General features: G+C 41.9%; 1 protein-coding gene across 5 annotated transcripts; it reads right to left on the bottom strand.

Annotated features, from left to right (window-relative positions):
* Window positions 1–80: 80 nt before the first annotated feature.
* pde9aa (phosphodiesterase 9aa) lies at window positions 81–26,804 on the bottom strand. 5 transcript variants are annotated; one of them, XM_047601944.1, is made up of 19 exons: window positions 26,498–26,804; window positions 21,697–21,767; window positions 18,326–18,403; window positions 16,784–16,827; window positions 15,307–15,361; window positions 14,542–14,612; window positions 7,991–8,075; window positions 7,652–7,712; window positions 6,924–6,998; window positions 6,322–6,381; window positions 5,550–5,636; window positions 5,290–5,394; window positions 2,548–2,630; window positions 2,182–2,338; window positions 1,687–1,800; window positions 1,465–1,569; window positions 1,170–1,298; window positions 251–346; window positions 81–165 (listed from the first exon to the last, which is right to left on the bottom strand). In XM_047601944.1, exons 1-19 carry the CDS (start codon window positions 26,558–26,560, stop codon window positions 115–117), a joined length of 1,590 nt encoding a protein of 529 aa, XP_047457900.1. In that variant the 5' UTR covers window positions 26,561–26,804; the 3' UTR covers window positions 81–114. The 5 variants fall into 5 exon arrangements, with proteins under 5 accessions (XP_047457900.1, XP_047457902.1, XP_047457901.1 ...); XM_047601946.1 differs by lacking the exons at window positions 6,322–6,381; window positions 6,924–6,998 and adding an exon at window positions 7,133–7,207 and having other exon boundaries at window positions 26,498–26,801; XM_047601945.1 differs by lacking the exon at window positions 6,322–6,381 and having other exon boundaries at window positions 26,498–26,793.

Raw genomic sequence — 26,804 nt, 5'->3', positions numbered from 1 at the left:
TCAACTGATGAGGTAAACAGAACAGTTTCTGGATTTGAAGAATGGTGGCAAACGCTTGAGTTTTAATCTTACCTTTTTTGAAAAAACAAAAAAAAACAAACAAAAAAAAAACGTTTACTTCTTCTTGCCACCCATGGTCAAGTTTTCACTTTTCTTTTTCTGCACCTGGGGGCGACATTAGTCGTGTTGAATTATAAACTGCACTGCGGACGAATGAAATGCATCCACACACTCGTAGAAATTCTCCAACCTCGTTCATGGCGTCGTCAATCTGTTTGAGTTCTTCGTACCGGTCTCTTGACTCTCGAAGTGGTTGAACCATCGCCTCCTCAATCTGTGGGAACAGCTGGTACACACAAAGTCAGGATCGTTAGTGTTGCTGCAAACTGTAACTGTATGAAGCAAGCAGACAGTGAAACGTAGATCCCTTAGAAATGTCAGTGTGTAAGGCCCAAAGTTTACACAGACCAGGCATAACATTATGACCATCTTCCTAATACTGTGTAGGTCTCCTTTTATGCCTCCAAAACAGTCGTGATTCATCAGAGAATGGACATGGGCCTTCTGAGGGTGGACTGTGGTGTCTGGTAACAGAACGTCGTTAGTGGGGGCCTTTAGGTCCTGTGGATTGAGGGGAGGGGCCTCTGTGGATCATCCAAAAAGATACTTGATCTTTTTGAATTCAGTGAAGTTAGAGGCAACACCTTGTGATGTTCTTCAAGTCTTTCTGAGTTGCTCCTAAAGCATTTTTGGTTTGTGTCTGTGTCAGGCTGCATCCTGCTCCGGCCACATGTCTGAGTAACATCCGCATGAATTAATACCAGATCCAAACGTTTCCCAGTAGAACACTAAACTGTCACAAAGATGATCAATGTTATTCACTTCTCCTGTCAGTGGTCATAATGTTGTGGCTGACTGGTGTATTCTCTATCATTCTTTCCACTAGAAGTTGCTGGGGAGAAGAAAAGTCTAAAGTGTTTTGGGCATCTGGGTCTCTGTGGATCCAATAACACTCAGTGTCAGACTCTACAACAGCAATTTGCGGATATGCAAATTTAGAAGAAAAAGAAGAGATACAGAGGCAACCATGCACTACAGTAATGAGGAACCCATTTTCCTTTCTCAGGCTCTCTACCTTTCTCACTCTCAGCAATTCCCAGCGTGCTCACCTTCATAACAGTCTCAAACATGGGGATGAGGACGAATTTAATGAAGCCAATTTGGGCTGTTGGCTTGGTGACCTTTTCTCTGTCCATGAACGGAGCCACAGGAAGCCCTTCAGCTTTCTCCCTGTCACTCTGAAAGAACATAAACGCACATCGGAAATCGTATATTGCAGCCTCCTATAACAGGATGGAAAACGTTTCCTGTCACTCTGTCAAACATCAGAGACTGTTAGCCTGCCTAAAAGAGTTGCAAAATCGAAACCCTAAACTAAATATTTCCACACTTTGTTGGACCCACCTGCATGAAGTACTCCTCGAGCAGGCAGTCTACCCAGGGCTCAGCCACCTCCATGGGCCGCACCTCATTGGAGATGTCGCAGCACTTGATAAGCACCATCTTCAGCTGCAAAGGGCACAGGGTCAGAAGTTTACCATGAACTCAGGGCTACTGTGGTAACAAACGCAAGGGAACGGATTTGCAGAAATTCACGAAGAGCGTCGTAAATGAACGTGTCCTTACACAGGTGACGTGCTCCTCATCGGCGTAATCAAAGTTGTCGACTTTTTGCTTGAACGAGTCCAGGATCTCCCCGTGCCGAGCCATGTCTGTGGCCAGGATGAGCGTGATGGTTCCCTACACAGCACAAAGTGAAATGGCTCGTCAGTGCGCACGCACAAACACAAAGAAAGTGACAAGTTGTGTCTTGGGATCTGCGGAACGTGTTGTAATGTGTGGATCCTTGAGATAAAGTGGCCAGGAAGAGAATTTAGATTTTTTGGGATGAAAGAGCTTGTAACGTAAACTCAGTAGTATATTTATCTACCATACTGATCAAAGTATTTAGGTTGTAATTATACGAATATTGAATATGTGCTCTCAGCTTTAAGCTTTGAATTTGAAGAAAGATTTAAGAATTACAGCTCATTAGATGTAAACTTAATGTTTTATTTATCAGTGGTCAAAAATATACAGTATGCTCAAAAGAGGGACTGCTTCACACATGCTCAGCCCTACCTGTCGTATCTGTTTGAAGGCCTCAGGGTCAAAGTTAGAGAAGATGTTGCAGTCAGGCTGTGAGAAGATCTGGAAGGCCACAGCACAGTGGTGGTTCTCCAGAGGGGAGATGTCATTGTAGCGAACGGCCAGCTCCGTCCTGGCATTGATTTGATACCTAGAAGAAGGAGTAAAAAAAGAGAACAGAGAGATGAGGCAGGTGTTGAAGAGACGAGAGGAGATGTAGGGGATGGTAAGGTGGAGAAAGGGCAAGTTGAAAGCAAAAGACAAGGACTCTCGACACTTAGAGGAACAATGCAAAGCAGGGTCAGATGAGACCTCATGTAGAAAAGGAAAATAGTTCTAATGTGTTGCTGTTTGTCTTACGTGTTGTTGAAGCCGGGGTGATCGAGGTCGTGACACACAGCAGCTGTCATGAGAATCAGAATGTCCACCTGAGTGAACTTCTCCTAAAAGTAAACACCCAAACAGTTATTATTTAATTCATGCATCAGTGAAGCCTTTCAATAAAATGGTGTGTCCCAATTAATGTGGCGTCCTGAGTACATCCCTCATCCTTCCCCTTTTCTTTCTCCTCACATTGTCAGACATTGCTCTGTCCGTCACCATCCACCGTTATTCCCCACCTTTCCACTCCTCACGTGGCAACTAAAACATCAGTGCATGTGGTGTTTTTGGCTGAGATGAATCAAAATGACAAAAGAGAGACAGAATCAAAAATATACCTGCAAGCAGTGTGCCTTTACAGTTACATTCTATATGAGCTGTACCTTGCTTGAAATCCTTGTTCAATAAATAAATAAATACCGGCATAAATTATTGTGTGTCACATGTATCACGTGTCATGTATCATCTACATGTATTGTGTTACGTGTATCATCTACATCTGTGGTGTGTTGTGTTTCGTATATCATGTGTCATATATCATTGTGTATCATGCCCAATCAATTTTGCTAAATTTGGCACCCATCATTGTCATTTCATTATAGGTGGATCTCAGTTATTTATTCAAAATCCATTCAGCAAAGTCAAATCTTTCCTTTCATCTCTTCAATGGTAAATCTGGATAAGGATATTATCACCTTCTCAACAGTATTCTTCACTTGTCGTATTTCTCTGTACCTTCCAAACCACTGCTCAATCGACATGCTAGCTACAGTGACTGAATGCTAACAATTCAACTGGCAAAAAACAATATAGAATTTTCGTCAGAATTTACAGTTGTGCTGAATTCAACAACCATATTTTAACTTGACTGATTTGAATCAAAATTTTCAGATAGACTTAACCCTGGGATTCCTCAAGGTTCTGTGTAAAGCCCAGATACATTTCACATTATACATGCTTCCCATTGTCAATATCTGTAAGAAACATTGCACATTTTTCCTTTGCTCCACTGACATTGCAAGATGCATCCAATCACTTCCTACTTCTTAAGTCAGATGAAACTGAAAACTGTCACTGTGACCCTGAACCAAAAAACAATCAACATCAAAAACAATCTGAAAAACTAGTTTATGTTTCTTTACTACCTCCCTGTGAGATCAAGAATAGAAATGTCCCAGCTCCATTATATCTAAGACTTCATAATACCACAGTACACCAATAAACAGCTTTATAATAAACCCTCGTATGGCATGGTGGCTTATGATCCTCTCTTTGCCCCCTCTCCTCCTGTCCTGACGCCCTGTTTGATCTGTCTCTCCATTAAGCAGCATCTCTCTATATACATATGAGCTGGATATTGCTCAAGGAAATGAGTGTTTACACATTTTGGTTTTACATGGGAGTCTTGCCACACAGGCTTTGCATAAAATGAAGCTTCCTTGCAGGTAGTTGGTATCAGCGGATCTCATCTGGCTTCCTATCTTATCCAACAAATTCACCAAAGTGATTTAGTATTACATCTCAATAAAATCACAGAGGTCATGGTGTAGGCTTTGTTTTGAAACATGACTCTGACTTTAACCTTCGATTACGCAGGTGGTGTCACTTGACTGATATCCCTTGGACCATGAAATGCTTTTCCAGAGCCACTGAGGACATTGTTTCCTATTTGGGATGTTTTAAGGTGTTTTTTCTCTCCCTTATGACATCACTGGGAACCTTAAAGTGACCAAGACAAATTGGACTGCCCCTACCGCTGGAGAGTCTACATCTCCAGTCTTGAAGAGCAGTTGAAGAGATGGTTAACCTTTCGATGTCGTGTTAACAGCTGATTATCTGCACAGTGTATGGCCCTAAATAATCAACAAACACCTGCTAACAGCCTGCTAAGCTCAATAACACAAGCACAAAAACTAATGAAAGACCAAACATTTAATGCTTAGGGTCTATAATGTGGAAATGCCTGATTTTAGTGTTAAACACTAAAAATGACAAATTTGACCTAATATTGCAGCATGAATGATTATATTGTATCATGGCTGTGAGATTAAAAAATATGGTTATAATGGGAGTCAATGGGACACATACCACAGAGGATGGTCAGTTCTAAATCTGATGCTACACAAAAACTAATAATGCAATTAAATCCAAAACTGATGTGAAAAAGAACTGCGCCAGCCTCCCTATATTACTGTCATGGAAAATAACTAATTCTTGTTATTATTAATAAGTAATCAAACCAACATTTAAAGTTAAAATCATCAAAACGATGGAATTTTTGCTAGTTTTGTAAAGTGCTGAAGTGGTTTAAGAGATTTAGGCAGAAAACAATGCAGAAAAAATATGAATTAATTAGTTTAGGTTTTAAAGCAGTTGTTTGGATATGCACATTTTTGTCCTTAATGACTCAAGAGGGCAGTTCATTTTTTCACAGTGTTCTACTTTTTTTTTTATTTCACACTGTGTGTAGAGAGTGACTTTGTGACAAAAAATGTAAGGCCACGTGCACTAACACAGCCCAAATGGCCAGCTGAAGAGAAATCATTTCCCCAAATGGAAAAAATGTCCCTAATGATGCGTGAGGGTTGAAAAAAGCTCATTCAAAATCCCACTGATACTTGAAGCTACTGGTTATAACGGCAGCCTTTTATTGGTGTTTGTTTGTTCAGTGTCCTTCAAGTGGATGGATGATGTTTGCAGAATCTCTGAGAAGCCGATTACCTGTAGGTTGCAGATGCAGATCATGCTGTACATCATCTGGGTGACACAGAAACAGTGGCGGAAGTTGTGGAAGGGGTTATTCTTGTAGTTGTCATGAATACACAGCTAGAGGGAGAGGGAGAAAGAAAGTGAAGATTGAAAACCTGCAGTCAGCCTTCAGAGAGTATTTCTTTAGTCATTGGTCTGGGATAGCTCCTTTAATGAGGAGGCTGATTAATTCTTAATTCAAATATCTGAGCTGGCAGGTGTCCAGGTCTCACCAGCCATCTCTTGAGTGTGATGGGGTTGATATTGAAGTCTTTGACCAAGCCCAAGTCATGGTACATGTGTTCCAGACAGCTTAGCATCTGAAAGAACAAAGAAACGTATGAGCGCCACGTCTGATTCTATTCATCCTTTCTCTTATTGTTTCATAGATGATAAGATGATATGAACCAGATTGTAGGTTCAAGTGAGAGGAGCATTCAGGTTTTAATTGGGCCACATTTACTGAATCTCATTTGTTTTAATCTATAATTTAAATATGCTTTAATTTAACATTAAGTTTATTAGTAGATTTTGTATAATTATCTGAAAACTAGTCTAACTACAATTATTTTTGTGCCTAATACTGTTGAAAACTTTAGTTTTACCATAGAGCTCTTGTCATTTTGAATTAAGGCGAACAGGTGCCATACACTAAGAATTTATACATCAAAGGAAATTACTGCTATTTTTTGGGATAAGTCTGACGTCCGAGAGATAACACTGAGTGGGTTTTGACTGACAGCTTAACTGCTGAATAGCAGTAGCCTGGCATAATTATATTTAAACCCATTTTTTTTTGTGGAGCTGCTGCAGAGCAGGAGCATGAAATATTCTAATTAAAGAAGCTTTTCTGTTCAGCTCAGTATTTATCTCCACATCAACAGATTTTAGACGAACAGTCTTCCCTCATTCTATTTACAGCGAGGCTGTTCCAGGATTGTTACCCCTCCTTTAGAGATTTTCACAGACTTCTCAGGCTCAATGAATAATATTAAATATGTTTACATTCCATTGTAGCTGTTCCGGTCCAGCACGAGTATTAAGACAGGCAACAATTAATAACACCTAAAGAGAAACGAGTTATAATGTTAATGTGATGTTCCAATAGTGCTTCTTCGTGTATATTAAGTCTATAACATGGCAATTTCTTAAACTGTATCCATGCTTTACTTATCACACTGGCATTTTTATTTGCACATATCTTGGCAGGCTCAAATACCTTTCACGTGAAAATAAATTGTGCTGACAAGTAAACCATGATCAACGTCAGATCATGCGCACGTGTCACCAATTTTTCCCGTTCGGCTCCATTTAATTTATTTTTCTAGAGCTAATAACAGCTGACACTCTCTGCACAATCCTGAGCCTGAAACGGGTACCAGTTAACTTTTAGCTCATCAGTTTAGAGCAGGTGAGGTCACAACAACACTTTCTTTTCTGTCCTACGCTGAGCAACAAGGTGATGTTTCTATAGGATCTGTAAGAAATAACTGATTGCACACTAGCTGTAGCTGATTGGTTTATAAATGCATCATTGGCTGATTAATCAAAAGCAAATAACATGCGAAAAAAATTCATGGGTAGATTAATGAGGGCATAAGTCTCACCTCGTTGGGCTCCCACTGCCAAGCATCAAATGTAGGCAGTCTAAGAGCTTCTACTGTCTCCTTTGACAGATGGTACTACACACACACACACACACGGGTCACACACACAGGGGGGCAAACGGGGTAACAAGAGGTGTGGGGAAAGGGGAGGAGGGTGGAGAGAGGGGAATTGAGGGTGAGATGGGTTCAGTGAGCTGGTCGAGTCTTACCTCGTTGGCCTCCCACAGCCAGACGTCAAAGGCGGGTTTTTTGAGAGCGTCTATGGTCTGTTCTGACAGCATGTACTGCAGACAACAGAGCTTGCAGTTAACCCTGTCCGCCTCTGTCTGGCTCGGGGGCACACATGTACTGTAATGCTCACGTGTGAAAACGAGTGCCACGCCCACTATTTTAGTTGTTCCCAAATTCTCGCTGGACTCTCAGAGCCACCACAAACTGTAGTGAATTTCATAAATGACAAGTGCTGTGTTAAACGCTCTTAAAAATCACTAGAAATGAGCAGAGAAATGTGTTTGTGGAGGGTGGTGACGCAGTGAGCTTCTGTAATGGCTCCCAGAAACAGAGATAGAGTGAACTTCTGTGAAAATGGCCAGTTTTCTCTGTTTCGGCATAAAACCAAACATGGCAATCATGTTTGGTTTGGACTAAACAAGGAAACATGACACCAGGCACCAGTGATTTGTTCTAAAGGATCTGGCGGCCATGAGGACAATGGAGAAACAACTTACCTTGGGATAGGAGGGAACGTCTCTGCGAGGAGTCAGCTTCTTATTGTCTTCCAGAAAATTACTGAAAGAGAAGAAACAGAATAAAACTATGAATAACACATAAGAATAAATCACATTCTTATACTTAAAAATACACGTTAACATTTGTTTACCACTTAAGGGCAAGGAACCATATATGGTTCCTTCACTAATCTTGATATTCTCTATAAAAATGAAAAAGTCTTCTTATGCCCTGCAATTACACTCTAGGGTTGAACCTTTGAATTTCCAAGTGTTTCAGTGAGTGTCCTGTAAAGGGCAGAAGCTAAATGGATAAACTGCACCCGCTGTTGCCGTCACCTGTTGTTTCTGGACGCCATCTCCTCGCGGAGCTTCTTGATGTCGTTGCGGCATTTCTCAATCTCCACCACCTTCATGCCCTCCACTGTGGGCAGACACATCAGAGTCACTCACCATTACACTCATTAAATTTAATATTTTCAAACCATTAACTTCTCAATGGCATTTTAGATGGGCGCGTTTGAAGTCATTCATGGCGCTCGCCGCTCGCTGTGTTAAATTTAGAAGGCCTTACGCGCTTTTATCTAATCTCTGGTTTGTTGCTCGGCATCTATCAACAACGAAACAAAGGCACTCGTCCTTGTGGCTGCTCTTTTGTGTTGTGGGAGGTTTTAATTAACACAGCCATGGCTGAAAAAATGTCATGACAAGAATGAATGAGAGAGCGAATGAGAACGTTAAAGCTGTACAGGGCCCGTGCACAGTTTTGTTTAGCAGAGGGGAACAGCAGATTCAGACGGTAATCCTCTGTAAGTTCATTATAATGTGATCAAATCAAGCTCTCTGAGCATAAGAAAAGTTAGCATGGTTGATTTCAGGTGACATAAAGGGAGCTCAGGCCCCTTGAGGAGTGGAGAGGGAGAGGGTGCCTAACAGGGATGTGCTGATCGATACTGAAATATCGATAGCTCTGATACCAGAACTTTACGCTCTAGAAATGATTCTCAAATCAAAATATCGATACTTTTAAAACTTCAGTCATTTGAGGAACACAGTGAAAAGTACCTAAACTATTGAGTCGTGGCAACACAACAAACCTTGTGAAGTAATAAATAAATTATAGTTCATTTTAATAGTTTTATTATTTTACCTATTCTTTTTCTTAGCATTTAAAAACACACTGTACGACGGTGTCCTCTGGTTTTTCTGCACAGCTATAAAGTAAATGGGGCCTCTACCTCAATACACTTCCAGGCTGGTATCGCCGATACCAGCCTGATTTTTACTCAGTTATACTCAGTGAGTAGATTTAAATTCCTGAGAGTCAACATCAGCGAGGATCTCAAGTTGGCTGTGAACTGTACTGCTACCATCAAGAAGGCTAAACAGAGGCCGCTGCTTGATAGAAAACAGTTTTAACATACGGCACAACTGCCTGGTTTGGAAACATTATTGGTCCTCCCCCTCCCCGGACATTTCTCCGTCCAGATCCAAGTCCGACAACAGTTTTTAGCCAACACTCATCATTGCACTGAACTCTGTCTGCCCCTGCGCCTTCAGCTTTGATGTCACCTTACACTGAACGTCATCGCACTTTATATTTATAATAAGAAAGTAGGTGTGTGTGCAGGCAGGGAGTGTAAGTGTGCGTGGATGTAGAATTTATATGTGTTTTGTTTATATGTTCGGGGAAGGAGGGTGAGGATGCATCTGAAATATGTTAATGTTTGTAGTCTTTTCTAAGGAGAGCATCGTAATTGCCCTGCACGCAGGGGTTTGGAATGACTATAAAGACACTCTCATTCGGTTTCTGGCGTTTATGCATCTTTACTGGAAATCTTTCAACTCATACTTGATTGTAAAAAAATAAGAATTACAATCTTTCCATCCTGTCTTTCCAAGAACCATCCGATCAAATTACTGAAACATGACCTAGAGCAAGAGGTTAAGTTAATGTTTAGGGTAAAAGGTTTGTGGAAATATGTGTGGGTGAGGAGCCTCTTGAATGTTGCAACTGCGAAGTTTAATTTCTACTTGAAATATATGAGTGTATAATATAAGAAACATTTTGATGTGGAGACGACGGACTAATCAAAGCAGAGATAGTTGCAGCAGCCACACTCAAAAAAAAAAAACAGGGCTGGCGAATGTCCGAGAGGGTTTGATGGTGTTGCAGAATTTTACGGTGAGATGGGAACCCATCCTGAAGTGGCATGCCTGTCTCACCGCGCAGAGCTCATTAACCGAGGCTGTCTCTCTATCTGTTGTCTGAATCGCCTCGACAGATTGCAGCCGGACTCTCACGCACTGTGTGCTTGTGTGACTCCTTCTTTCTCTTTCATCAATCCACCTCTCCCCCTCTCTCTCTCTCTCTGTCAACACTTCAGCTCTTATTAGCATAGGTGACCATGGCGACCGAAGTGATGAGAGGATGGAAATTTGTGTCCGCCGCTGCCACGGCAACCAGGTATTCAGGAAATTGGCATGCTTGTTATAAGTGGCTGTACATTGGATGTGGGACCACAACACCAGTGCAGAGGAGTGGGCAGTGAGTGAGAACAAGGTGCCGGAGGTGGATTTTTGCATTAGTGTTTTTATTAAAGCTTGGACGTCGTCGCGCTGAGGTTTTAACCAGGCGTTTATCTTCTTGGTCAGGAACCTTGATGTTTGTCCCTTAACCATTAAGTTACTGAATGGCGTCGTAACTAATGTACGGTATACACCAATCAGGCATAACATTATAACCTTATTTCCTAATATTGTGTAGGTCTCCTTTGTGTCTCCAAGATAGTTGTGACTCATCAGAGAATGGACATGGGTCTTCAGAGGGCATCCTGTGGTGTCTGGTTACAGGATGTCGTTAGTGGGGGGCTTTTATAGGCTGAGGGGAGGGGTCTCTGAAGATCATCCTACAAATACTTGATCAGTTTGGAATCTAGTGAATTCAGAGGCCAGGTTTTTAGTTGTCCTAAACTGTTGTTGTGCCTGTGCTAGTCTGGGTCCTACAGAATGTGCTGTTAAGTTAATATTTTCCTTTTAATTCACTTAAGCCCTCAGTGAAGTTGTAATGCTTGTCCTCAATTTCTACCGAAGCAAATTTCACATCTGCGTCTGCATGATAGTGGATTACTTCTGACTGATTTATAACTGGAAGCCTTTTCGGTCATCCTGTTTATGAAAAATTCAGTTGGACCTTACAACCTGAACAGCATCCTTTTCAGAGCACACCAATCAATACTGCACTTAACCCTGACCCGTGGATCACATTGCTCTGAAAGAAAGCTGCTTACAGTAGAGCTGGTAAAAATTGCCATGGTGACCAAAGCAACTCGGGTCACGTTGTCATGGTAACTGAAAAGGTCTGAACATCGCGGGGGGTGGGGGGCTATTATGGGACTGCAGCCACATCCCGTGGAAAACATGTACTTAGGGACAGAGGAGTTACTGAACAGAGGTCAACAGGACTGCCAGCTGTGTAGTTGTAACCCGTCGGTGTTGGTGTGTGAGGTGGGACGGACTTTGGGGGTGGAGGGGCATGCTGCATTTTACACATGTAGGAACATGTTTCGCAAGGAGCCTCATTGGGGCTGTGTCGTAACAAATCACTATCAATGAAAGGGCACATGGTTGTATCACACTGACGTGATATCATTCCTACTGTATATCCAGCCACAACAGGGTCAGTGAAAACGATCTACCTTCAGATTGTCTTATCGTCAGTGTCTTGGGCCTTTTACTTCCTTCAAAGTGCACTTGTTTAGAGCTGATTTCACAACTGGTTCTGGGATTATTTTACTGGTACAGGCTTTAGTCTTTGAAAGTGCCTGCTTGGTTTTCTGTGCTTAATTGTTGATTTCTATTGGCTCTGGTAAAAACGACAGCAATCAGCCTTCACGCAACAACCACGACAAATACGCCGGCCCGCTGCGTGTAATAGGTGGTTTCTACTTCTGCGTTAGAGGCTTAAAAAAAACCCTCAAGTTTAAAAAACAGAAGCTAAAGTAAACCTTTAAAGCAGCAGCAGAGTAAAGAACAACGAGGGGAGATAAATACTAACAGCACACACACTTATCTGAAAAACACACACTCTGTAAAACTATAAAAATATAAAAAAGCACAGTAGGTAATTGCACTGAAATGATCTCACTTGTGGTGCAGAAAAGAAACATAACAGACTCATAGAGAGAGGGGGTGGGTTGAGGTAGTTGATGCATTTTGAATTGTGAGACAAAATAACAGACCTTCCTATCTAGTTCTATTCTTTGCAACAGTTGCTTCGATAGAGATTTTCCTAAAAAAATATTGCATCACAGTATTTTATTATATTTGGGTACACTGAGTGTCTTACGTAAATGCTCTTAGTTCTTTTCTACTTGTTGGTACTCAGAGAGCTTTACAGGCACAGTGACACGTGTACCCACACATTCACACACCAGTGCCGAGAACTGGGAGAAGAAACGGGGCGCTTAATGACACTTGCATGCTCCTTGGATTGAACTGCTAACCCTCCAGACAACCTAGAAATTCTGAAAGTTTAATAAATACAATTTTTCTTCTTTCTTTTTTTTTTTTTGTGAGGAGAGCGTACGGTGTAAACGGGACTAGCTGCCGTATCGCTCCAGGATACAATTTTGTTAGCACAGTTACCGCAGCGACATCAAAAAGTCTCGTACAAGCTGCACGGCATTAACGGCTTCGGCAACCGATGTGAACTTGTTTTACTAGAGGTGGACATAAAACCAAACTATCTCCAGTGAAGGTGGAGCAGTCTTTTAGTTCTAGTAGGTCAGTATGGCCCACTTACATGATCAGAGATGGCCTGATGATTCCTGAGAATACACTCACATATCTGACCTTTATCTTCACAGACAAAAGATTTAATGATTGCGGAACAATTACGGATTACATGTTCTTGTGGGTAATTATTATGAAAACAAGCATGTGAAGACCCATATTATAAAAAAAAGAAAAAAAAAATAGAACACTGATGGTACAAGACAGACCAGTGAACCTGGTTATTACAACACCTTTATAGATTGTATTTTATAACCGGCTTTTATCTTTGGACAACTGACAGGTCTACACCAAGTGCCAGGATCCTATCAGACAAGCGGTAAAACTATGTAAACTGCACGGTGAGCAGCTCTCAAAGACAAAGTTCCCCCTTGCACTTAATAAAAGACCAAAACGGAAACTGAGAGGTGCAAAAGGGCAGAGGAAAGGCATTGTGTCTTTTGTATCAGGGTGAGGATGACACATTCCTTTTGTGCTCTGGACAGGTTAACATGTGGTCAATGTTTAGTAGATTCTCAAAACATCACAAGGTCAACTGCCTCTGGAGGAGGTGGGTCAGAAGACCACATAACCCATGCACCTTCAACTTATCTAATCGTGGTCTTGTAAAACTGTGGAGGAAGACAAGTTCAAACGGCACTGGCTCAAGGCATGCAGCCAGTTATCAGCCTGAGCACTACTGTAGTGCCCGAATGCTGACGGCGTCTCTGCATATTTAAAGCTGACATATATGAAGATGAAGTAACTTAACTGGACAAGACCTGGTCACCCGCTGAATCTCTTTTCAATGCACAGTTTACACGCAGCTATGCTAGGATAGACTGGAATATCTTCTATCCTTGGACTATTTTGCTGTATGTCTATTGTGAACACATATACAAAACAAACTCACCGTTCATATGTAAATAAAGAACAACTTTCTCAATCAACAAGTGTCAAATATAAAGGGCCCAGTGTGATTTATGAACAAATAATAAATACAAAACCAAAACATCAAAAACGATGCACAACTAAAGATGCTCTGTTCAGCTTCAACTGTACTTTTCATTCTTGGATGCAACCTATAGCCTCTTAGCCATCTCTATCAGTGCATTACGCAAGGCTTTAAGAAGCTGATTAACATTTATAATTTCTCGGCACCAGTTCCTCTCACTGCTTTCCGTTATCTATATCACCTTGTCAAAATGAATGCGCTATCGCAGACGAATCCATGATCACGATTAATCTGATTAAACATTTTAACACGATAAACCCTTCCGCAGCAGGATGACTCTAAACTTCTCTGGCAACACAGTTCGGGCAGATTGTCCAAGCAGATTTGCCGTCTCCCACGCGCAAATGGACAGTCGATCCAGTAGTGACAGGCAGCAGAACCAACCAATAAAAATGAAAGACGCTAAACAGGACACTGGTCCTCTCCGTGGGAAATTTGAGGACAAATAAAATAAGACGGAACAGGTGACTGACATTAAGTATTATGCACATGCTGCAGGAACGGGTTTCTGTTCACGTAAACGCGAAGCATACCTTAGTTTGTCTGTTTGATAATGCAAATTAAAACGCGATTAATATAGATTGAAAATTAATGATATTTAATCGTGATTAATCGAAATTAATCTGGTGCAACCCTGTGATTAATCTGATTAAATTTTTAATTGTTTGACAGCACTAACTTTGACACAATTATGCAATATTTACATAGACTGTACACATGTGAGTGTATATACACCAAAATGTGTCGCATTTGCCTGCTTCCAGATCACTCTTACTCTGCTCATAAGTGCCAACATTGTGGATGGAGAGCAATGTCTGTCTCTCTGTGTCAAATGAGGCGAAGAGTAAACAATTACGCTGCATTTCAGTGTAATTGTAAAACGCTGAAAACAATCCAGTGGTAGGTGATTTGTGTGTGCGGTTTGTCACAGTGTGACGTGGAAGCATTTATAACACAGCTGTAAATGTTGCAATAAATAAGTATGATATAACAACTATATAAAACTTGTTGCTAATAATTATTTCAGGGACAATGTGTCTCTGTGCTAAACAGCCCAGGAACGAACGGTGTAGGTAGGAAGAGTTGGAGGGTAAAGACTTACGTTCTACTCTCTTTTCCAACATGGCGAGGCGGTTGGTGACTTCAGTCTTCAGCTCGTTGATCTTAAAAGCCCTGCGGACAGGTGGGTACAAGTGAGTAGAGGAAGAGAGATGTGGTTGTTCAATGTGTTCATTGCTCCCTCTAAAAGTGGACTTTGCATCGGCATGACATAATCTAACCTATATTCATGTAAACAGAATTTAACTATGATCTCATGTAGCCCTGCACTGGTACTGCTATATGTCCATACAACATAAAAAAAAAAAAAAACACTCACCAAATCCCATGGACATGTAAAAAAGGAGCAACTTTCCTAATCAGCAAAGGCTAATTTGTGAACGATTAAACCGCTTTCGGAATATAAGCGGTTGGGAGCTGATGTTATGATTTTCAAATCTAATCTCAAATTAAATATTCGAGCTGTACCCCACACTTTCTCAGCACCAGTGGGCCTGTAGACAATGTGGTTGGTAAAACTACCATCTTATCTGGAGACAGTGGGGGCAGTGAGTGAAAAGTGCAAAGACAAAGACGCAGCAACACCACCAGACATTAACAAATGTAAGCTCTGGAAGTGGTGGGATGAACACAGTTCTATCTAAGACAGCGATACTGTAGAAACTAAAGTTATTTCAAGCTATAAATATACAAACATTATCACATGTGCAAATATAATATCTCCTCTGTGAACATGCGACAGTAACAAGTAAACAGTGAGATGAGTGAAAGCCCGCTGGCCTGAGAGCACATTCAGCCATCTGCTTACCTTGAAAACTGCTCTGCCACTTGCGTCAGTACATTCTGAAAGAGTTCCTCTTTATCTGGAGAGACAGAGCAAGCAGGGAGCTGTGTTACATACTCACATACACTCACCCACACATGCAGACAGAACGACAGCTGTTCCCTACACACACACACACACATATACATGCTGAGGCGAGTATGACAGACAATTTGAATCCAGTGAGGAGGAATATGTCTTTGCACCGATAGCCCTGATGAACTCACTCTTTCTTTCACACCGACACAGACAAGCGCACATGAGAAGTCTCTGGACGCCAAGCGCGGACCATCAGGCGGCTACGGCAGCAAAACGATGGAGCCAGGAACGCGTAGAGGGACAAAAGGTAAATCAAAGGCGTCCTCCTCCCTGTGGTCTCGCGGTCAGTGTGAACGAGAGAGCATCGGAACAGGAATAGGAGCAGGGTGACAGCTTGATGCGTTAACGAGCCACTTCTGATTCCTCTTCCCACACACTGGTAACGGCGTTGTACACACAGCGCAGCGCTGCCATTGGCTAATATCTCTAGTGTTGTGGGCAAAGTTCAACGGCGCAGGCCAATAAACTTACAGCTATTAAACACGCTGTACACTGTGTCGCTAACATTCAGTCCTTAATGAAGGGGTCACAGGGCAGTGCACACTAAAAGGAAGAAGAGCTGTTCAAAAATACTCCTCGCCGCGCTTCCGCGGAGTTGCTAGTCCCTGACAGGCAAACAATGCTCCCAAGGGCTCCCAGGCAACGCACAGTATAACATTATCAAGTATTACAGGTAATTAGCTGTATTTATCTATATGGTTATATAGTTTTAGCATTACCAGAGAATAAGATTAATGTAACATTTATCACTTCCAATCTGGGTCAGCCTCTTTTTACTTCCTCCAGATCTGGAGACCTGATAAGACCGGCAGGACGGATTTATAATCTTTCCAGGTTACCTCATTTTCTTTATTTGCGTGTTACAGGATTTCCCTTCTACGTTTCCACGACCCTTCTCTCGGGGAGTCGTCGCAGTCATGCAGCGATGAAGGCGACGCTCTCACCACTAACTAAATGTACCGTTCTTAATAGCGAATTAACTCCCCACCACTGTATTTTGTCACCTTTTTAATTTTAACGTGGATCGACCTGCTTCATGGCGCACTCACGCAGAAAGCCCACCGAGCATCGTAGCACCTTTACTGTATTACGGGATGTTTTGCATTTGGATCTGCGTCCAGAACGCCGTCGCTCTGTCCACGAGGCCTTACGCCGGCACAGTGTTGAAGATGATGCCCGCCTCTCTAAGCGTGTGTTACACGGAGGCACGAGCGCACAATTGCACTGGTGTAATTTCACTCCCATCTGCTAACCAACGTCGAACGTGAGCGAACGTGTTTTGCATCGAACACCATGAGCTAAACATCTGCCCATGATGCCGTGACATCCATCCTGTCTTGTGAGTGCAGCGTCTGGAACTCACCAGCAAGTTGTCCGCTGGTCATAGGCACCACTCGATACGGCGACCTTTAACACACAAGACACACACACACACACACAAGTGCCAACAGCTTTTACAGCAGAAGTGGTGTGAAGCTGGAACAAGTTAACAACCCGTCATCTGTGCGCTGCTCTTCCTACTATTTATTCACTCCAGCAGGAAGAGAGACACACGTGCAGACACAAAAACACAACAACACACACAGACTGAGATTACAAGGAAGATAACTACCGGTCAGGTGATGTTTTTCAAATACACAGGTGAGATTCCACCCTCAGATAAGATAGAGAACATACACACACACACACACACACACACACACACACACACTGGCAAGGAGTCTCTAGCCAGTGTGTGTGTGTGTGTGTGCGTGTGTGTGTGTGTAGATGAGTCCACGAGTCTATAGCCTTGGAGTGTTTAACAAGATCGGGGTCATTGGGACATTTAATTTCTTACTATCTTCCAAACATTTAGCGGCGTTAAGTCAGGTTTTAGATTTCAGGTTGCAGGTAACAAAGTCATTTATGGTGAGTCCACCTTTGAGTGGAAAAACATGATGACAGCAAAGGGCTTTCTGAAGGCCAGCAGCAACAGCTCTCAGAAAATTCCGTTGCTAGACTTCTTCGTTGTCCCAATAGTCGCACTGTCTGTAACATTACATCTAGAAGTAAAGGGGGACAGTGCAGAGGCCAAAATTTCCTCCACGCACTTACTATTCTTCATAACACTTACTTGGTAATGAGGAGGTAAAGTTAATACAGTTGCTTTACACAGACAATCACTGAAGGCTCTTTATATTATTATCATATTTTATGACTCAATTATTAGCGTGAAGAACAAACAAGCAGCAGGAGTGTATTAGTGCATTTGCTGCTCTACAGGTAAAACAATCGCTTCATTGCGACAACCTTTATGGCATGGTAAATGTTTACTGTGCCATCAGTAATTTTACATATCACCATACATCAGTTTGATAAAGACTTCCATTAGTGTATATTTTGGTATTTCATAACAAATAGTCAATAGTTGACTCTAAGAAAATCATTGCATGACCAGTAAAGAAACCACAGAATAAAATGTCCTAAATATATATTAAAATTTTTGACAGACTTCACAGCAGGATACCACAAGAGAACATGGCAGAATCTCCATGCCTGTGTATCTACTGGAAGAGATAAACACTGATCATGGATTCAGTTATTTACGTAAAAGTGGGCACTTCATCAGAAAACACTTCTCGTGAAGCAATTTCTCCAAAACCGCCCCGTTCTTATTGCGTTGAAGCTTTTTATCCTGACGGGGCTGTTGGACCAATTCAACAGCTCTGGCTGAACGCACTTGCTCTTCGTGAAGATTACATTTCACTGGTGCTCGTGCTGGCTGTTAACAGCTCAGGTGCAAAGAGCAGGGGACACACTGGGATTTACAGTAAATCAGGAAATGGGTCATCACATCAAACACACAGCTGGTTGACTGGACCAAACAATCCATAAAGACACGGAAGGCATGCTGCTTTTCCCATACCTCTCTGTGTTGTGCGGCATGGTCGGGTCGATGGACACTATGGCTCCGGACGAATCCAGTAGGGACAGACTGGTGTTCCTTCATAAAAAAAAAACAATTTAAAAGAATCATCTCTCACTTGCATAGATTTTTAACCTAAAATGCACAACTCAAGGGTTCATTATTTGGGGTCCAGCTTCAACTGCTAATGCGCAGCGACGTTGAAGAGAGACTTGGGAGAAGCAAAGGGTCCAGTTCCAAACAAGTGACAGAGCAAAACATCCACACAGATCAAATGACTTTGAGCAGAGCATTGAATGACAATATTTTCTGAGCACCAGAAAGATCAATATACCCACTGGAGATGCTGGTCCTCAAATATCTACTAGATTACTTTTTCCTCGACCTCTCAAAACCATACACCACATTGTGGAAATGCAACAAATCTCTGGAACCAATATCATTAGCATTATAAAATATTTCATGATTAAGTAAAATAGCTTGCAAAACAAACAAACAAACAAAAAATTACTGAAGAAAATCAAATCAATTCAGGAAATCTGTACCCCGCCCCATATATACTACTCTCTAGTGGCCAAAGCTTTATCATAATAACTGACTTTCCCGTTAATCTTATTAAATTATTTCCAATAATTTATTCTTTTCATTATATTTGTCTGTCTCTCAGTGTTGCTGCAGTGTTTTTGCCACTGTAATTTTATATTAGAGCTTTTATCCAAAGAAATCTACCTGGGCCTTCACAGTTAAAACAGGCAGCAACTTCCAGGTCTGAGCGGTGAAGCCCATGTGGAGGTGCAAAAAACTGCAGTTCACTGAGTGGCCACTTGAGGCTGGCTCTAAGAGGGAGCAAATCCCCATAGACCCCCATGTTAAAATGCCCCACTTTACAGCATTATTAAACATGTTTACAGCCCGGTTTAAAAAAAATATTTTGGTCTCAGCAGTTTATTTCACTATTCATGACAACTGTATGGAGGATGAATGTCGCCGCAGAATTAATTTGTTTATTTTTTACTAGCGTTTAAATTCTACATAATTAAATTAAGTGACTGGTGGTAGCCTGGGCTAACAGGTAGCAGATAGTTGGGTGGGTGGGTATCAACATCAGGGCTGCTTTATCTCTGCCCCAACACAACTCCTATGCCCATATTTGGAGTATCCGAGTGTGGGTGGAGTAAATCATCCAACATGACCACCGCGGGCTCTGCTCACTTTAGGCTTCATTGTCCAGGTTCAGAATCCACAGGCGGCTGAAGCTGCTCCTCAACCAATCACATTTCTAGTTAGTATTTGCAGGCCTTCTCTGAGGCCTGTGGTAGCGTCAGTGTTTTCGTGTCCTCTGATTGGACAGTCAGAGAGCTGCTCTGTTTGAACCAAGCTAGTGTAGTTCATGTGTTACAAGCTGTATAAGCAAATCGTCCCTGTTAATGTTTTCATAGCTATTTGTTGAATTCATGAAGGCGGAAGGAGGAGAGGCTATCGATCTGACATTCTCTGATGATTTGACGTATGTGTCGCTGGTGAAGGAGACTTTTTGAATTGTCCTAACTGAGGTTCTTGCTTAAGTAATGGCATTCACCTTGTTGTATGGTTTAGTTTTAGTTCAGTTTATTGATTTAGCACAAATTATTACAAATCTGTGCAAGGCGGGAACAAAGCCAGAGTTTTACACCCAGTACATATGATTCCAAAAGACAAAGAAGCAAAAAATAAAGACAAAGAAATAAAACATCAAAATCTATCAAAAAAGAATGAGTGCGGGTTCAGGTAGATAATAAATATTTTTTCAACTGCTTTTTTAAGGCAGTATGAAAGGACATGGATCTCAGAGACGGATTTAATTCATTCCATAGCTTAGGACCTCTAAAGGTAACATTAAACTGGTGTCTTGATGTGCGTGTATGCGGTACACTGTTGTCACTGTGTCTCTTTTGATATGTGTGAACATCTGAGGTAGAGAAAAATAACTTCTGAAGGGTGTCTGGATGATCTTGTTTTCTATATAAGTACTTATGTACGAATAAACGTTCACTTTGTCAATAGGGAGTAATTTGTATTTTCTAAACAGGGGTGCAGACAGAGCATATCTATTTGAGTGCGATATTAATCTAAGATATTTCTTCTGTCTCATACGCAATTTGCTGAGGTATGTAGGGTAGGTCCCCGGCCAGACAATGTTACAATAGTTAATCAATGGGAACAAAACAACTGTAAGGTCAGATAAGCTGAGGAATGTATTCAGGGACATACCTTCCTCAACAAGCCCAGCATCTTCGAAGATCTTCGGTTACTAGGTTAAAATGATTGGACCAGTTAAGACTGCTATCAATGATAATTCCTAAAACTTTTATGCATGGAACTAGTTCAATTTCTACATTATTGTTAAGGATTTTATCTTGCTCTTTTGGATAATTTTTATTACAAATACCATGAATCTCATCAAACAACGGCCATCTACAGTCATTTGATGACGACTGCCGATGGCCGGACACCAAGACCACCAACATTTAAGATTGTGATGAGATATGAGGTCCCGTGTATGATACAACGTCCTGTTTTATTGCGTATCCATACAACGTTGATGGTTTCTGTAGTAGTGGTGTCATAACAATCGTATTAAGAGGCGTTTTGAATAAAGCTGGAAGGCATTGAAGACCTAGGTGGAAAATGCACAGCCCACCGCTAGAGTAAGTCAGCTGACCGAATGCCGAGATGGTAGGTGGTTCATAATAAGTGTCAAGTCAGGAATCAGCAGGAACTAACAAAAGCATAGATGAATTTGGATGAGTAGAACTCAGTGTACAAAACATTCAGCAGGCTGCTTCCCGTTTAGCAGGATTTTAGCTGGTTAAAATATCAACCAGCCAAGATACGAGTAATGTTAAATCCAACTTAACTTGACGCCAACTTTGCTGATGTCAGCTTTGTGTCTCTGTCTGTAAACAGCTAGAAACATGGACTCTGAGGTCAAAGATGCATTAACCCGTGACAAAGCTGTAGAATCACAGTGGGCCGGGTCTCCGGTTAGACATCGATGACGTCAGGTCAAGTTCAACGGTCAAATTTTGTTAATCGAACTATGAAATTAACATGAATTGTATTCATTTAGAAGTTTTAAAAGTTAAAGGAAATATGTTCAGGATGAGTCACGAGTGCATTCAGGTTTATAAATGAAACGCATACGAGATTTACCCTGGATAACCCTGCCCCTCGCGAAAGCCTTCAAACCCAGCGTGGCATGCAAACACTACAGCATGTGAAAGCTTATTGGTTTAGCAAGCGGTGGCGCCTGTAAAAGAACAAGTAAGGCAGCCTGCACTCCCAAGCAACACTGGACGAGGAGTAAATGTGCGTGCAGCAGAGAGTTTTACCTTGGCACACCCAGCGCTGTACAGAGAAGTTCCTTAATGTCACACGGGCTGCAGAATCTACTGAACACCACCTGAGGGAGTGCAACACACACACAATCACACAACTGGAGGGTAACACTTATAATCGATAACCGAACATGAAAATACTGGACCTACAATTCAAGCTGTTGACAGAAAAAGAAAAAATTGAAGATCTGAGTGAATCTGTGATGTGTTGGATGGGAAGAAATAACTTTGGGTTACATTGCGTAATCCCTGGTTCTTTGATAACTTCGCTTTCACTATGGGAATCGCCTTGGGGTCACGCCCAAGGCGATTCCCATAGAGAAACACCGAGCGAAGTTAGAAAAAGAATGTACGGTTACACAGCACCAAAAACTACTGCCTGGTATGGTCTCTGTATTAGCTTTAGCTTTAGCACCTTGTACAGCTAAGAACAGAAATAAATGTGTTTCTAAATATTCACCCTAATATTTTACCTTTTTATTACCGTGAGCTGAATGTTGCCTAGATATACTAACCTGGTAACATTCACATTATATTGATTTATCATTCATTTTCCTGTACCTGCTTATCGTGGAGTCTATCACATTCACACTCACACCTACGGCCAATTTAGAAACGCCAGTGAACCTAACGAGCATATGTTTGGACAGTGGGAGGAAGCCGGGGTACCAGGAGAGAACCCACACAGACCCAGAACCTTCTTGCTGTGTGGCATCAATGCTAATCACCACACCGCTGCGCTGCCCCGCATTCATAGTTATTGACTATGAATGGTCAACTATGGTTGACCATTTGCTTCCCTTGACACTCATAGTTAACCGCCTTTCAATGACTACTTCCTATCCAATAACGCACCAGATCAGAAAGCAAGTATTCTCGAACTTAATGAACCGTAAACGAGTTCTGTGGACGTCTGCGACCTCTCCAGCCACCAGATCTGAATCCAGCAGACCACCTTATGGATGTGATAGAACAGTAGACTGGCAGCGTGTGTGCAGGTAAAGCAAATCTGCAGAAATGATATGATGGAGCCATGACAACATGGATCAGAATTTAGAACTTATGTTTACAATATCTTGTTTCCCTTTATTATTCAATTATTACATTTTTAAGCAGTGTACCTGGTGTTTTTGACAATACTCGCCTCTGCTCAGTTCTGCAAGACAATGAAATTTCTACTAATTGAAAATGTACCAGATAGTCGATGGTCACTGGACAGTGTTTAGTGGAAGCTTTTTATGTCAGTACATCGTATGTACTTGAAATATATTTGCTCTTTTCTACTGAAATGTTCCTGTTCGTGGACGTGCGACAATGAGGCACAGTTCTAATTATGAACTTGCAACAATGCTTAGGTAGGTAGTACGTGTCAAAGTAAACACCATGTAAATGGCAGGAGAAGCACGACACTGCCCAAAGAGTCACACTACCTACGTCCGCTTGCCTTCTTCTTCTCCGTTGTGCATCTGGGTGTTCCATGTGTTCCCCAGGTAAGTCAGGAAGACCATTCCTTACTAACGTGCTAAAGTAAAAGAAAATGTGATCCATCAGACCAGGGCACCTTCTTCCATGCCTCCGTGGTCCTGTTCTGATGCTCCTGACTGGTCTGTGGCTACACACACCCATACGAAACAGATTGTGATGCACTGTGCGCTCTCACGTCGGACACCTTTCTGTCAGCAGCATTAACAAACCAGTCTGTTCCCCACTAGCTCATGTCCCTCAGCCATCACTGAGTTAACGCGTGTGCGTTAATCTTGTTTCTTTCCTGGCTCCTGCAGTCTGGGAAAACCCCGTAAGAGCTCCTCTTTTGAAGATGTCGCCGCTGTGATAACAAAATAATCAATGTTATTCATGCTATTACGGCTGATTGGCGTATTTCAGGAATGGCTCTCTAGTTTCCCAACAGCTGCAAAGTGGTTTTGAGTTGTTACTCAGACAGGAAGAAATACAGCATTTGTTGGGGCCTATTTTCACCAAAACAACATTTATACTACAGTTAAAATCTGATGCCCTTTCTACTCATGGAAATGCTTTTGTGTGCCTAATAAAAATGCAGCAGAATGTGTTTGTTCTCTTTCCTCCTCCAGCTAGATTGGAGCAGAGTTTTAAAGTGCAGCTTTGCCACGCTCGAGGCAAATATCTATGTTTTTAATCCCTTCTCGTCTTTTACGCTCCTCCAGGAAGAAGGTCTGGGATTCACACTGGAAGTACCAAATGATTCGTGCCACTCTGCAACACACACACACACACACAAGGGGAGTCTGTGTCAGAAGGGTAAAAGCGGGGACGGTTGTGGAGCATGACAGAGGTCAAAGAGCACTTGAGTAGTCTGGCAATGGCAGCCTGTCACAGGTGGACAAGACAAGGACGGCTGGGACCAGCAGATACAGGCGAGCACTTGAGAGACACCAGACCTACGCACCAACCTGTTGTTTTCGAAAACAGGTTCGTGACAGTTTCTCAAGATGCAAGGTGGTGCTTGTTTATTCACACAGAACGCAGGTCCCCACATTAGAGAGGAGAGAATGAGGTATCGGAACACGACAATTCGTTTTGTGTTGATAGAAAACAGAGCATTAATCATTAATCATTAGGACATTTAACGGCTCTGCTGTGCATATTTCATCCCTATGAACACTTGTCTTTGGGGTTTATTTCTAGTCCAAGTCTGCATGTAAAATAAATGCTAATTATATGCATTTGTCTCTGCATGTGGTATTAGTTGTGATAGATAGATAGATGGATATATAGACAGGCAGACAGACAGACAGATGGGGCCGGTGGTATTTGTTTTCAGTACAAGGTATGACGACACTGCACTAAATGACTTCGGTGTTCTTTTTCTTAGTTCACGCCCTCCGCGGTATTAACTGCTGCTTTACTAATGTGTGTTCTCCTTTCAACTTTCAATCACGAACCCCACATTAAAATAATCAACCCCCCGACGCTGCGGTCGCCGTGTGCATCACCGGGAACGAGGATCCCACGCTTTAAAGCAGCCACTCCAAAATGCAAATAGAATAATCGTCTCATTCAACATATTCAAACAGGACAGACTGACCAGAATCTGAATAGTCGGCATGAGGACGTGATCCAACAATAGAAAACAATGGCTGCGGGTAACAAAGGTTCCCGATGCAGAGCGCGTAGACTGACAGCACCTGACCGAATGTGCAACCGATTTGTGATTCAGAACAGCTCAGTGGGCAACGTAAACACATTCGTATTGAAACGTGTGTAACGTGCGCACGTTTTACAGTTCAGATTCTTATCCGCCACATAACACCAACCTGCAGCTACAACTTGGATGAAGTTAAATGGTAAATGGTCACACCCTCACTTTCTTTCAATGCCTGAAACTTTTGTGCATTATTGTAGGAGGACCACTATCTACAGCTTACCCTCATTTCTTAACCAATCTTTTACAATTTTTTGCTCAAAATAATACATTTGTGACCTTGGCCTAAAAATGACTTTATCTGAAGTGTTGAAACATCAAGGGACACATTTGTATGAAGAATTTCCCATGTACAACCCTCCTGCAGCCAGATATTACTGACGAGCGCCACATTCTGTATTGTTATCATTACAAAAAAATGGAAAAAAGACATTCTTTTTTTTCTGTAGCTAAAAACACTAAACGTAAAATGTTCATAGCAAACTTACATCAAGACTCAGCAAACTTAACATGCCTCTGCTTGATGCCTGTAACTGTATTGACTTCCGCAGGGGTATAAACAGATCCTCCTATCTTGTTCCTTATTTTCCAGCGTGTGAACATGTCTGCATGAGATAAACACACCTCTCCTGGTTCTCCTGTCTTTTTGTTGGACAGGTAACGCTGCATGACCTATATTCCTTCCTCCTGAAAAAGCTTCGATGCAGACTTGCGTGCGCTCGGAGTGTACTTAGAGGTCAGGGCCTGAGTTACTCTTCAACCTAACAGCTCTTCAGTCTTCTGAGTGACCAGTGGACCAAAACCTACTTAACATCCAAACTAACCTTTGAGATTATTCCGTCTGTACAGACTGTAAATAGTTAACAGTTCAAAGCAAACTCTCTCTCTCCCTCTCTCTCACACACACACAAACAGAAACACACACTGACAATGGCCACACTTCCCTAAATAATAGTGAAAGCTGATGATTCATACACATCATTATGACCGTGGCATGGCCCATCAAGTTATGCACTGCTACTTTTGGCCCACAAAGTACTCCGTATCTTGATATTAACTGTGATATACAGTCGTGGCATTTGGGCTGAAAGCGCACCTGCCTTTGCTGTAAATTATAGAAGCCAATAAAAGCCTTATGATGCCTAAGTCTCTGCAATTGATTTTGTTCTTCTCTTGCATTAATATGATGCTATAATAATGTGTTTTTTAAGGGCTTACAGAACTGACGCAGAATTAGTTTTGTGGTATATTTTTTTAACATCACAATAACACAGCTATAGAGTGAACTCAGAATGTGTAACTTCCTCCTCCTTCAGCTTCGTTTTGTCTTTTTTTTTTGAATATATATTAATACATTAATAATTAAAGATGAAATTATAACCTAAATAAAAATTACAAGGGAAATGTTTTGCACAAATAAATACTGCGTATGTAGCATATTGATGTATTTAATAACGTCAACAGAACATTTAATGTTACTTTTCCGCAGACCTGTTGTGTGTCTGGTGTGTGTGTGTGTGTGTGTGTGTGTGTGTGTGTGTGTGTGTGTGTGTGTGTGGGCGGGTGATATGTACCTACACGCCGGCATGCGTGGGGACCGGAGCGGAGTGTTACCTTCTGAATCCTGCCGTCCACGTCCAGGTAGATGACCCGGTAGGCGGACGACGCGGAGCCCATCGTCCCCTCGTCTGAAGCGGCGGTGTCAGTGCGTCACTGTGCGGCTCCGTGCCACCGCTCCGGGTTTCCCTCCTGCCGTCGTTGACAAAAGAACGAGGGGGAAAGGGTGAGTCAGCTGCCTAACAGCATCTCACTTGCCTACCTACTTGTGCGTTTGTTAAAAAAGAAAAAAGAAAAAAGAAAAAAAACCCCGAAAGAAAATAAAAGGAAAAAAAAAAAACACAACAACCAGCTTCTTCTCTTT

Source organism: Mugil cephalus, chromosome 12 (assembly GCF_022458985.1).
Source record: "Mugil cephalus isolate CIBA_MC_2020 chromosome 12, CIBA_Mcephalus_1.1, whole genome shotgun sequence".
Taxonomy (NCBI): Eukaryota; Metazoa; Chordata; class Actinopteri; order Mugiliformes; family Mugilidae; genus Mugil; species Mugil cephalus.
This window is presented reverse-complemented; position numbering and strand designations above follow the sequence as displayed.

Excerpts from the sequence above, each read along its gene's own strand:
- pde9aa (XM_047601944.1), bottom strand. The coding sequence starts at position 26,560 with ATGGGCTCCGCGTCGTCCGCCTACCGGGTCATCTACCTGGACGTGGAC. Across the intron at positions 21,768-26,497 it reads TGGACGGCAGGATTCAGAAG|GTGGTGTTCAGTAGATTCTG; the intron begins GTAACACTCCGC and ends GCACTCCCTCAG. Across the intron at positions 5,395-5,549 it reads TCACACTCAAGAGATGGCTG|CTGTGTATTCATGACAACTA; the intron begins GTGAGACCTGGA and ends CTCTCCCTCTAG.